The sequence below is a fragment of the Choristoneura fumiferana genome, chromosome 24, assembly GCF_025370935.1.
Source record: "Choristoneura fumiferana chromosome 24, NRCan_CFum_1, whole genome shotgun sequence".
Lineage (NCBI taxonomy): Eukaryota > Metazoa > Arthropoda > Insecta > Lepidoptera > Tortricidae > Choristoneura > Choristoneura fumiferana.
In genome coordinates this window covers 8,002,947-8,017,049 of record NC_133495.1, presented here as the reverse complement: position 1 = coordinate 8,017,049, position 14,103 = coordinate 8,002,947, and the positions used below count along the sequence as shown (strand labels likewise).

Here is a 14,103-nt window from a genome sequence, read left to right as displayed (position 1 = left end):
CTGTAATTTTGCACGGATATATATGTAAACTATGCCGACAAAATGGTACCTACAATAAAAAAATAAAAATAATTTTTTTTTAGGGTACCATAGACGTAAAGTGGGGGTGGTTTTTTTTTCTCATCCAACCCTATAGTGTGGGATATCGTTGGATTTTTTGCGAAATATTCAACTATAAAGTGCAAATTTTCATTAAAATCGAGCGTCCCCCCTCTAAAATCTAAACTGGTAAAAGTATATCAAACTTTCAAGGAAAACTATAACGGCTAAGTTTGCTTAAGAATTATTAGTAGTTTATGAGTGAATAGCAGCCTAAGGTATAAAATATACCTAAACTTGGAAGATTCCTAATCCTTATCCTTAGAAAAATATTACTTATTTTTTTCGTAATGGCTACGGAACTACACGGCACGTGGGATGACATCGCGAAAGTTGCGGACCGAATGGATGCAAGTTGCAAGTTGTCGTTCATTGTAGCGTACTAAGGGGCCTTTGCAAACACTGTTAAAAGTGGACGTCTTCTGGCTGATGATTACGATGATGATGAAACAATAGATAGGTATACAAATTAAAAACCACGAACAAAAGATACAAAAAAATTACGTTTACGGCGAACTGTAAAAAGTGACGTTTTGCAAGATAGCTCTGCGTCAGTTCAGTTTTTTGCCACAATCATTAAGATCTTTGTCACGCTGTAACTATCATCATCATCATCATCATCATCATCGGCCTATCTTAGTCCACTGCTGGACATAGGCCTCTCCAGTTGCACGCCACTGAGCACGATCCTCGGCCAGTCTCATCCAGTTCTTACCAGCTAACCTGCGAAGATCATCGCTCCACCTAGTCAGAGGGCGTCCTACGCCACGCTTGCCGATTCGCGGTCTCCACCGGCTGCTGCTGCGGCTGCGGCTGCTGATGTAATTGACAGAAACTTACATAAAGAACTGAGCCAGTCTTTAAGCCGAGTTTAGACTTGTGAGAAAAATCGTGCAAGTTGCATTACACTGCGAGGCCGTAAAGCCAACGAGTTTGTAGTGGTCAATCGAGCGCCGCAATGTAATGCAACTTGCACGATTTTTTGTGCAAGTCGAAACTCGGCTTTAGGTAAGAAGAAAATGTAGACGATGGTAGATAAAGCTAAGTTTTTTTTTTCTGAAACGTCGTATTAAACGGGTAAAAAGAAAATGAAAGAAATAATAAAAATAATGCCATTCGATTTGTCAAATGGCGAATAAAGTAAAGCGAATAATGCCTATCGTTTTTCGCGTCCGACATATTTTTTGACGCAGTAAATTTTTAAAAGATATAAATTATGAATGAAATAAAGAAAAAAATAATGAGTAGATATAATTGAATGCGCAAAATTTTAACAGATACTTTATATTTTTATTTATTTACTAAAAAACATATTTCAGAACGAAAATATAGAGCTAATCTCACATTTATATCAAGCCACTGATAACGAGTAGTGGATAATACATTGATACCTGAGCACTAGACACGTAAGTAATAATTGAAATTTTAATTCTTTAATGGGCAAAATTGGAATAGATACCAGTTTTTGCAACTATTTTTATCCTCTAACCGTATCCTAAAAGTTAAGTCATATGGTATTACGTGATTCTGAAATAAAGAGACTCGGAAAACCTATCTAGAAACAAGTGCGATAGTATGAGCCAATCAACGATGTGAAGAGCCAATACCTACGGCTTTATAGCCCTCCTGGCTACAGCTTTGCACTCGTGGAATAAAAAAAATATACTCATCACAAGTCCTTAAGGGATTTTTTTTCCTAGACAGTTTTGAGCAATTCAATATTACTACTGAGTCAAACATCACATTTGTCTTGAGATAATGAGTATACCAAGACTTTTTTTATGCGTGTAGCTTGAGTTCGAAACGCGTCAGTGTGGTGTGGTGGTGGTGATATTTGAGTTTGTGTGATTTGTGTGTGTTCTTACCACGGAAGAATAAAAACAAATGGAAGTGCTATGTAGGTGCAGCGTGCGTGCCACAAGTAAGCGGAGGTACGTTTACTCGATGCCAGTCGTGTTCAACATTGCGTAGAGTATGATCACGTTCAGTAGTGTCGCGACATTTCTTGTTTTACAGTAATTATGCCGTATTGCTCAATTCTGGAATGTAAAAATGATAGCAGGAAAAAAAACTTACTAATGGAGGATTACCTACGTCATCGCTTACTTGTGGCACGCGACGCTGCACCTACATGGCACTTCCACTTGTTTTTATTGTTCCGTGGTTCTTACAGCGTGAAGGTAGAGAAGCTGTATGAATACACATTTCGTCACTACTTTGAAAATCTAACAAAAATTTGTCTATCAAACAAAAAGTTACCAAGATATATGTAAAAAGTTTCGTATTTCAGGAGTGGGGGCCCTTGACGTCACGTCTAAGTAATCATAAGCTTCCTCTTGCTTTGCCCTAATCGGATAAAAAATAATCATCAAATATAGGTATATAATATAGATACCTACAGAATTTCACGTTGGAAATATATCCGTAATAGTTGAACGTAACACTTAGGGGCTGTTTCACCATCCATTGATTAGTGTTAACTGACGGTTAAATGTGATGCCGTCTCTATTTATTTTGTTTGAATAGACGGAGACGGCATCATATAGATTAAGGAATCTAACGTTTAGACTAAGGCCTCATAAAATACACAGGATGTTAGACAAAATATTGGATTATCTTTCACTTGTGATAGAAGGCTTCAAGGATGTTCTAAAAACGTCAAATAAATAAATATCTGGGACACTTGACACCAATTGACCTAGTTCCAAACTAAGCAAAGCTTGGACTATGGATACTAGGCAACGGATAAACAAACTTATATAGATAAAGACATACTTAAATAGATGTTAAAAATCTAAGACCCGAGAACAAACATTCGTGTAGGTTGTTACGTAAATTTAGACTTCTTAAAAATGTCACAATTTATGAGATATTTGGACAAAAATTACACCTTTTTCATTATATTATATTTTTTGAAGCTACTTTATTGCGCGAAGTTCAACTAATGCACAAGCAAATATGCAAAAATAAAGTTTGGAATTTATTCCGTTCGTGTGCAGTTCTGACACATGAAAATGATATCATATAAAATTTTATTTTACAGATGCTAGTGCTTTACCGGGTTGTGCATCATCCATATTGGCTGAGCAATTAAGACTTAAGACTCAATTAAGAGTGCATATCTGAAGCGCCTCATATAAAATGGAGGCCGAAATTTCAAGACATTCAGAGAATGAAGTTACAGAGAATCTTAATGCTTTCCCGTCAGATTTCGGGTCATCTGCGAGCTCCAGTCAAACTTTATCATGTGAAATGGAAGCTGAAGATTTAATAGAGTCAAATGATGAAGTTACACAGACTCTAGATGCACGAGTTAATCCTCCATTGGATATCTCTGCAGCTCTCCTAGAAGATTTCGGGCAATCTAGGAGCACCAATTTAACTTTATCATGTAAAATGGAAGCTGAAGCTTTAAGAGAGTTAAAGGATGAAGTTTCAGAAACTCTAGCTGCACGAGTATTTAATCCTTCACTGAATGTCTCTGCTGCTGCTCTCCCAGCAGATTTCGGTCCATCTACGAGTACCAGTCAGAAATTCCCATATACAATGGAAGCAGAAGCTTTAATAGAATCAAAGGACAATATTACAGAGTATCGATGTGCACATGCATTTAATTCTTCAATGGATGTCTCGACTACTTTCGGAAGAGATTTGGAGCCACCTGAAAGCTCCAGTCAAATGTTATCATATAAAATGGAAACTGAAGTTTTAATAGAATCAAAAGATGAAGTTACAGAGAGTCTTGATGCACGTGTGTTTAATCCTCCACTGAATGCCACGCCTGCTGTCCCTGCAGATATCGGCCCATCTACAAGCTCCAGTCAAACTTCATCAACAGAACATAGTACCGGGAATCCTGACTCCCAGAAAGGATGGCCATTTCCGGCAGAATTCAAGCCATCTACAATCTTCAGTCAAACGCCATCCACAGAACAAATTACTCACCCCAACTCTCAGAAAGGATTCCCATTTCCGCTATCAACCAAAACAGTACAAAATCCTACACCTAAAGTTACTGTGCCCCCAAGATTCCAAATAGAGCATTACTTTCCCAACAAGGATGCAAGCTCATACGAGTTGGGAAAATTTAAAGAAAATCGTATGATTATATTTGATCACGATCGATTCTTAAGCGGACCGTCGAGACCAGGAACAGCAAAAGATGAGAAGCTTTTGAGAGAGACATTCGAAAAATTTCGATTCAAAATAGATCCAACATACAAAAATCTTGATATGTCGCCACTGCTTGCAACAGTCAAAAAGTGTGCGTATACCCATTTTCCATTTTCACTAAAATACTGTTTTTGTAGACGTTATTTTTAATGAACTCTCAAAACGCGACTTTCCCTAAGGTACTGAAGATAAACTTGAACTTCACTTGTTAGAACAATCGAGCATTCGCCGTTTTTAAATTTCTCGAACTGAACAACGAACACAGCTAAACATACTATAAGACCCAACATAAAATTAGTAAATAAAGCAAACAAATCCCCCTATTTAATAGACATAGCCGTCTCTAATACACACAATTTACAATGTACAATAGCCGAAAAACTTACGAAGTACACCGAATAAAGATGAAATAACCCGACTGGCACCTTCAAAAAGTAACAATAGTACCGATTGTCCTGTCCGCTACCGGAGTGATACCCAAACAGCTGCACCAGTCGTTAAAGAGCTTTAAACTGCCACCAAACGCTTGGGTACTAAGTTGTCCTGCGCAGGAGGAAACGATTACTATCGACTGTTTTCCTGCTCAATAAACGTGCAATACCTACTTAGATGTAAGTAGCTCCCTAACCTTTAATCGGGCTAGTTTGATCCGACGTTATAAAGCCGTGGTACTCGTAAGTCGTAACATATTCAGTGCCCCCCCCCCCCCTACAACCTCCTCCAGAAAACTGTCATCCTCAACACTTGCCGAATAGTTAGGATTTTTTTACAAACTGATCAGGAATATAACGCTACCTATACATCTCCAGCCCCGCTAAGCACTGCTCAGACAACCACAGCAACAACCACCGTCGAACCCACCACTCAAACCAACTTAAGTACCTGATATGCACTTGGCTTAGGCCCGTGCATAACAGTACACCGGTGCAAGCCGAGAAAAAAAAATATAATAAGCCATTTATTTTGGACAGAATCCATAGAGGTTAGTAACAATGAAAATAATGTATGTATGTATGTAAACTCTTTATTGTACAAAAGAAAATTAACAAAATACAACTGATAAACTTTAAGATACTTGTACAAAGGCGGACTCATCCCTTTAAGGGATCTCTACCAGTCAACCTTTGAGTGGATGAGAGGAGAGGAGCAATACGTTAGGGTCCGACAAAGAGTGAGTTTAAGAGTTAAAATAGTGGAAGCTACTATACAGTGCTTTAAACAATATAATACATAAACTACAATATAAATAAATAAACTACTATATATATGACCATAATACATATAATATATAAGCATATTAAACAAAGGAATGTTCTCAAATATTTAAGGAGAAGGTGTAAGCCACATTCTACTCAAGCCTTCCCTAAAAGATCCCACGGATAATAATATAACAAGTGGTGTTAGTAGGTACTAGTGCTACGAACATTTACACCTATCTAGGGAATGCTCTAGAATGCTCGTCAAAATGTTTAGGTATTATTCACGGTGATGGACGGATACTCGGCAAAAATCTCGAAGCATAGTTATTGTTGTTTCGCTTGAATGCTCGCTAAAAAGTTATCTTGTTTATTTTGTAGCTCTTACCTGTAATGTAACATTCGCTAGAATACTCACTACAAGTGCATGCGCAAGTTTATCAGTACCTTAGACTTCATTGGCAACGGAGATCTGTGTGTGACGTTACTTATTTACACACTCAATCGACTAACTAACCATTCATTTGTTTGAAAGAATATCTATTTTTTTTACATTGCTGTTAATTAATTTTCAGCGCTAAGATATTTTCTATTAGAGTAGCGTCTATGAAGTTGGAATTATTTGTTTTATGGTGTCAATTAAGTGCCTTGTTAGTGTTAGTTTTCCTATAGTTTTTATGTTTATTTACATTCCAGTTGCACTCGAAACGAACTTTTCCGCGTACGGATGCATCTGTGTGGCCATATTGACCCATGGTCACAAAGAGCCAGGCTTCCTCAAGGCCTATGACCGGCGGTACAGCGAATATGACATATTAAAACACTTCGATGCCTCGAAAAACCCTACATTGGCAGCGAAACCCATCATTTTCATAATACAGGTTATTATAAAGTTTTATTTATAATAATAATAATAAACCGATTATTTTAGGCAACATGGCTCATACAAGAAATACAGACTGTACATATAATAAATAAAACAAAATTAATTAGGTGGCTGGTGGTAACTAGGTCTGTGATGTCCTAACGTGACTTGCCGTGTAGTGTATATAAGAGTTCATTCAACCCTTTCCTTTCCAACAGTCTAAATCTAAATTAAGATATTCAATAACGTCACTATCGAACTTCGCATACAGCCCCAGCCTAGCTTGTCATTTGGAGTATCTAAATTTATACCGTAATTTTTTACCCGACTGCCCGAAGGAGGGTTATGTTAGCGTATGTATGTGTGCACATGTATGTTTGTCTGAGTTCCCTTTATCTTGCATACTCGTAATATCGATTCTCCGTATTACACTTTGCATAACAGGTAAGTATCTCGTGATTTTTTTTAGCCGAAGGATACTTTTGCATAATCATCACTTTGCATAATTATCAGTTCGAATAATAGTCATATCTCAGAATATTACATAGCAAAAACTTTTCTTTTTTTTATTGAAAATGAATAGTATAATATTATTCTTATTGATATTATGTGATGTTAATATTCGGCTTTACAAAATTATGAGAAATGATAGTATGAGAAAAACTTTATGCGAAAAGTAATTCGGTGATATGATAATTCTGCTAAAGGTTGTTATGAGAAACGAAATTATGAGATTCAATTTTATGCAACATATTAGTAAACCTGTTTGTCTATTTCTTTGATCCTTTCTACTGTTGAACGGATTTTAATGTATGAGGTATCATCATATTCGTCGTAGGTCGACATAGGGTATGTACGTACATAATAATATTATAATATTTCACTATAGCGTCCGCGATAAAAGAAATGGCCGGGGGATAAAAAAAATGTTTTGTAACAATATGGGTATCAAAAGCTAACTTATTGTACTTTCAAACTACCATTTTCACAATAATATCAAAAAAGTATGAAATAATAATAAAAAAAAATTGTAAAAAAAAGAAAAATAATAAAACAAGTCTAGTGGTATAGGTAGAACTCTGTTAATTAACTTACAAGTTCAACATTTGTGACTCATTAAGTACTTAAAAAAAAGTTGAGCCAGTCGCGATTTTCAATGAGTCCCAACTGTACGTCACATAACAGAGTTCTATACCACTAAACTTGTTTTTTGTTTTTTTTTTTCATTCTTATGTATTTTTATTATCAGAATGTTTGTTCATCAAAGTCTAAGCTTTTTCAGGCAATCAAGTTATTCGAGTGCGTTGGTTGGAGAGACTATGACGGAATCGGATTTAGCACGCCCGGCACGGTAAGCCTGCAGGGCTACTACGAAAGTCGTAAATCGAAGTTCGTATCGCACCGTCCCTTTCACTCGCGTATTAAATGACATAAGCGTCAGCGGGACGGCAACATACGAAGTTCGAGTTTTGCACTTCGTGGTATAGGGCCTGCAGGGCTACTACGAATCTCGAAACTCGAAGTTCGTATCGTACCGTCCCTCTCGCTCTCGTATTAAATGGTATAAGTGTCAGTGTGACCGCACGACACGAACTTCGAGTTTCGAGTTTCGTAGTAGCCCTGCTGGCCCTATGCTACGAAGTGCAAAGTTCGAACTTCGTACCTGCCGTCCCGCTGACCCTTATATTATTGAAAACGAGAGTGAGAGGGACGACACGATACGAACTTTGATTTTCGAATTTCGTAGCAGCCGCTCTGATGCGTATTCAAATCTCGCCAAGCGCACCCGAAAAACTTTTTCGTTTCGAAACAATCTTAGATTTTGGCAAAATTACATTCTTCAAGTAAAATGAATTTTTAAAAGTGGTAGGTACTTAGAGCGATTCTATCTATCGCCTTTCCAACGCAAGTTGGATTGGAACCAGTTGAAACATAGAGTTGTGAGTTGTAGCAGTTTCAATAGATGGCACCACACGCATATTGGCGTATGCAAGCGAACAAGATGTTCGAGTGGGTTGGTCGAGGACGTTATGGTATAATTGGATTTAGCAACGGTCGCCGAGAAATGCGGCTAGCCCACCCGGAAAACTGTTCGATTTGAGGGTACCGTGGTCCTAACAACTGATGGTGATGATGATGATGATGATGATGAGTCCTAACAAGGATCACTTATAGGGGTGAAATTCTAAAAATAGGCGTAGCTTCCGACCCTCACAATAAGCGGACTCAAAATACGACTATTTTGGTTAGATAAGGGACTAATATAGTTTCATTTAAAAAAAACTTAAAGAACCGCTCAACTGATTAAGTTGAAAATAATTTTCCTAGAAAGTTTTTATTAAGCTTAACTTCCGTGATTTTTCTCATATTTTTAGACGTGCCGTTCAAAAGTTAGGGGGGAGCTTAGGGGACACATTTTTTTGAACATTCGGAGCGAATATCTCCGAAAATATTCACTTTGTCAAAAAATGGTTTTGCAAACCCCTATTCATTTTGAAATACTTATCCAACGATACCCCACAACATATTATTATTTTATGTATTTTTTTATTTTAACACTGTCGGCGTGACTGATATGTATATTCATGCCAAATTACAGCTTTCTAGTACTAACGGTCTCTGAGCTTAGCCGCGGACAGACAGACGGACAGACATGGCGAAACTATAAGGGTTCCTAATTGACTACGCAACCCTACAAAGACTGCAAAATATGGAAACCGCAAAATTTAGAATTAAATTATTCTGCAGGCTTGTCGTGGAGCCCAACCATCGACGAAGGTTAACACTGGGGGAAAGACTCCCGCGCCTCAGCTTGACCACGGAGAAGACGAGGAGAACTATCACCTACCCACGGAAGCTGACAGAATCGTGTTCCACAGCTCATACGTCGGCAAGGCTTCTATCAGGTACGGGCTGTACCTATAAAATGACAAAGCACCAAAAACGCATCCCTAGCGCACGTCTGCTTACTTTTCTCACCTGAAATGCAACGCGGTTGGTGAACAATAGTAGATTGATAATCAAGAAAAAAGAAAAAAGATTGAAAGTGACCCATTTCAGCCGAGATATTTCTGACACTCGAACAAAGTGAGACATGAACCTTAATAATACACTAGTGCTTACCCGCGGCTTCGCACACGTCAATCATTAGGTCCAGCAGCTGAATTGAAATTCCGGGATTTTTAAAATTTCCCGTGGGAATTCCCGAAATGAAATCGTTGTTTTCATTGACGTAACATTAATAACAATCGTGGTCAAATTTCATGACTCTAAGCCCATCGGTTGTTGTTTCGAGATTTTATCCCTATCCCGTGGTAACATCGGAATAAAAAGTAAGCTATGTTTTAATCCAGATGTTCAGCTACCTATATACAAAATTTCATGATTCTTAGCCCAGCGGTTGTTATTTAAAGATTTTATCCCTATCCCGTGGGAATATCGGGATAAAAAGTATCCTATATTTTAAAACAGGTTATAAACTAACTTTCTGCTAAATTTCATCCAAATCAGTCCAGCCGTTTGAGCGTGAAGAAGTAACAAACATACTCACTCACTCACTCACTAACTTTCACATTTATAATATTAGTAAGATATATAGTAGGAAGGATTGCATATGCCGATATTTTTGACCACCTTGGCGGCTCCGAAATATCTGATGGCGTCTGTACAGTCACTCAGCACCAATATCTGACACAACTAAGAGTGCATAAATATCTGATATGGACCGGTAGGAAGTGTCAGATATTTTTGCACGCACCGCTGTGGCAGATATTTGTTTAGGTGACTTACATATTTGTATTGTTGAACAGTGATATATCGCACACTATCGCGAAATTGCATTATCGATCAATAATAGTGTGTCGTAAAATCGTAATACACTCAGAGTCGCATTTCTGTAATACTGTCAATAATTTTATTATGCTGCAGCATAGCAGACGCTATCGCGGGCTAAACTATATTTTATTTTCTAGAGACCCTGAGAACGGTTCGTGGTTCATACAAAAGCTGTGCGAGAAGATCAAAGAATATGGATTGAAACACGATTTGGAAACTATCTTCAGGATGGTCAGACGGACTGTAGCACTGGATTGTGACACTGAAAAGGTGAGTCGACGTATATTTATGGTTCTTTGACCATGTATCCAATTGCATTTATAAACAAGATTTAAAGACTCTTCATGGTCCGCCGAAAGACGTCCAGAGCTGGACATAAGTCTTCAACAAAGAATGCCGTAATAACAGACTCCAGTGGCCTTAATCAGGTCATCTGTTCACTCTCTGGAGGATCCACGTTGCATCTTCTAAACCATATTATACATACGAAAGGATTTAAATGTTGTTTTCTATTTCTATTGGCATACCTACCTAAAAAAACATTATTTAGCTGACAAACGATGTGTAGACTAGAGTTTACCCGCGCCTTCGCCCGCATAAACTATTCGATCTGGTACTTACAATTGAAATTCCGAGATTTCACAAAATTCCCCTGGGAATTTCTAAAATTTGTATCGTGGTCTTCATTGACGTTGTACCTCTACTAAGAACAACTGTCCAAAAATATCATGACTCCAAACCCAGCGCTTGAAATTTCAACCCTATCCCGTGGGAATATCGGGATAAAAAGTAACGAATGTGTTATTTCAGACGTCCAGCTACTTACATACCAAGTTATATCTAAATCCGTCCAGCCATTCTAGCGTGAAGGAGTAACAAAAACACACACACACACACACACAAACTTTCGCATTTATGATTCGCTTATTTAGATCACTATTTACATATTCATGCCTCACAAACTCAAGGGGTATTGATGTTATTTTTTCAACCAAAATGAACCTTCGTATAATTATTTTCAGGATTGGAAGCAAATGCCAGTAGTCACATCCACAACGTTGAGAGAACTTTATCTCGCTCCCAATCTTCAGCAAGAGGATGAGCAGCCACGACCAGCCTCTCCCTACGTCTTAGTATGTCCAACGAGTGATTCTGATGTGTACCCCGTGTCGCATCAGCTCGCAGAACGACTCAACGAGCACGTGTGTATGAGGGAGTCGACAGAAACGATTACTGTTCCTGATACTTCTCAAGCACTGATGCAGCTAAGTCATCTGCCGTGTTGTTGCTTTCTGGAATATTTTGAATACCTGAAAAACTGTCTGGAGTAAGTGCATATATTTTTGGCTTATTGTTATACCTACTTCGTTAATGGCAGCCTCTAAGGCAGCGGTTCTTAACCTTTTTGACTGGCGACCCAATGTATTAATATATTTGTAGCCCGCGACCCTAAAATGCCGTTAAAATTAACGTCAAAGTAAAATATATCAAAAAAACAACAAATATTTATTCACGACATGCTTTATGCAGAATTCCCGCGACCCATCCCAACCGCTTTACCCGGATTTGAGTCGTGACCCGAGGTTAAGAAACGCTGATCTAAGGCTTGTGCCAATGTCAGTAAAGGTTCATAAAATTAATGTTAAAAACATATCTGAAAGACCAAGCGGGTATTATAATCCTCCCCCTGCTCCTTCCGTGTTGGATTGTTAGCTATGAACCATTAACCATAAAATCATCTGGGAAACTGCCTTAAGCACTGCTTTGTCCCCGGATGGACCCAAAAGGCAACCACAGCTCTTGGGCAAAGTCCTCTCATCTTAACTTCCACACCTCCTGATCGGGCCTATTTAAATAATAATAATGAAACCAAATTCTAATAACACTGCAATGTAGTTTACCTTTCTGCTATTTATCTGTTGTCTAACTCTTTTCCATATCTTTGTTACAGGAGTTTCAGCCGTCATAATAAGAAAGACCCAGTAGCCAAAAGTCTATTGAAACTGGTGGAACGAACAGGTTCGGGATCAGAGTATAATCTGCAGAAGTTTGACTACATACAGTCCATGTGGGAACACTTTGAGGCTAACAAGGACAGCTTCCCGCCCGATGGCTTCAGCTTTGTTCACCGCATGCATATGCCATTAAACGAACCTGAAACGGAGAGGTTAGAACCTTTGTGAGTGGCGACCAAAACCAGAAGGAGCCCTTGAGGCCTCTCACATGGGAAAGTTATGCAAGGGCTGGAACCCAATGACTTCGTGGCGGAGTTTAATATGATTTTCGATGTATTCCGGCTGAAAATGATGAAGGAACCATTTAAAATGGTCGATTGATATGAAAAGTTCAATGACAGAATAGGTGAGGAAGAGGCGGACGGTTTCGCGGAAACACTATACCTGAAGAGTTCAAACTCAACCTTGACGCGAATTTTTAATTAATTACTGCTCGTAAAATGGCGACAATGATGTGATAACGTTGTACGACGCGACTGAACTCAACTCCCACAATTATGGATAAAAAATATTATATAAAATTATATATTTCAAAAAAAATCTAAGATCTTGTTTAGGAAACGATATCCAATTAAAACAAATAATACTTCTACATTATGCAGCAGTACTGTGACCTGCGTTAATATCTACCACGCTGAGCGTAGAAAAATATCTGACACGTCACAACAGCCCCAGAAATAGAGTCGCATCTGATATTTATGCGCGTTTTGTTGTGTCAGATATTGATGCTGGTCTGTACATCTGTCAAAGATCTCAAGATTGACACGGTAACACGTTGACGCGAGCAGGCAGCAGACTTCAAACTAAAGAAAGAAAGAAAGAAAGAAAATATTTAATTGCCAACAGTACAAACAATACAAGACAACAATATAAACAATACAAGATAAAATAGTACAATACAGCACAGATCATATAAAAGGAGTTTAAAAAATAAGAATATAACTTTGCAAGTAGTCTGTCCTGCGGCAAAAGGAGCAAACTCAGCTAATGCTGCGCTTACGCGGAAGCTGCCAGCGCTGGTTTTCAGTCTGCCCCTGTTGACATATTGTCTTAGCGGGTTGGATGGCGAGTAAAAGACGGAAACAGTAATACAAGTACAACAATAATACAGATAAAAACGAATACAAAATAATTAAACTAACATTTTAAACAATAAGTGAGAATCACGAAAGTTTACTAAAACATTATAAAAACAAAATAAATAAAATACCAGAACAAAAATATTTATTATTTAGTAGTATGGTATATGATTGTATTTTCTATAAGTTTATATTCTTAAATAAATTTTCCCTTTATCAGGAACAAAAAAAAATCCTAAAAACTAAAATAAAATCTCCACCCAGTGACGGTAGGAGCCTAAACTGTTGTGATATGGCGCCGGACTGACGTAACTAGTACTTCATTGTAGGGGATACGAGTATCGACGTCCGGTACCACTACCATGAGTTAACAGTGACCGTACTCGATAGCGACGGCGTAAATTATTAGTAGAGGCGCTGTACAATTCTCCATACAAATAATTTACGCCGTCGCTATCGAGTACGGTCACTGTAAACTCAAGGTTGTGCCAAATCGACAAAAAAGTTTAGGGCGTTATTATACGTTGTGTCATATAGTCATAACATTAATCCCGTCAAATGACGTGTCACGGTGCTCGCTTCAACGTGTTAACTCGTAATTACTTATGATATTTTTATAATAAGTACCTACATTATACACATTTTACATTTTTATACAGTTATGACATTTTGAACTGTGTTTTCATTTATTAAATCCTCGGAATCTATTTTTTTTAATTACCTAACTTAAAATGGCACCTGTATGAATTTGATCAGGTTTAGAGCAAACAAGTGATAGGTTAAAACCTAAACTTAAGTCTATATCAAAACACGTGCACGTCAGCTATAACTGTACGGCACAT

The 14,103-nt window shown here is 37.9% G+C and overlaps 1 protein-coding gene across 3 annotated transcripts; it reads left to right on the top strand.

Moving 5' to 3' along the window:
• Nucleotides 1–1,468: 1,468 nt before the first annotated feature.
• LOC141441655 (uncharacterized) lies at nucleotides 1,469–13,935 on the top strand. 3 transcript variants are annotated; one of them, XM_074106453.1, is made up of 8 exons: nucleotides 1,469–1,505; nucleotides 3,143–4,363; nucleotides 6,165–6,349; nucleotides 7,616–7,684; nucleotides 9,082–9,239; nucleotides 10,305–10,437; nucleotides 11,190–11,494; nucleotides 12,119–13,935. In XM_074106453.1, exons 2-8 carry the CDS (start codon nucleotides 3,241–3,243, stop codon nucleotides 12,348–12,350), a joined length of 2,205 nt encoding a protein of 734 aa, XP_073962554.1. In that variant the 5' UTR covers nucleotides 1,469–1,505; nucleotides 3,143–3,240; the 3' UTR covers nucleotides 12,351–13,935. The 3 variants fall into 3 exon arrangements, with proteins under 3 accessions (XP_073962554.1, XP_073962556.1, XP_073962555.1); XM_074106454.1 differs by lacking the exon at nucleotides 1,469–1,505 and adding an exon at nucleotides 2,406–2,477; XM_074106455.1 differs by lacking the exon at nucleotides 7,616–7,684.
• Nucleotides 13,936–14,103: the final 168 nt, after the last annotated feature.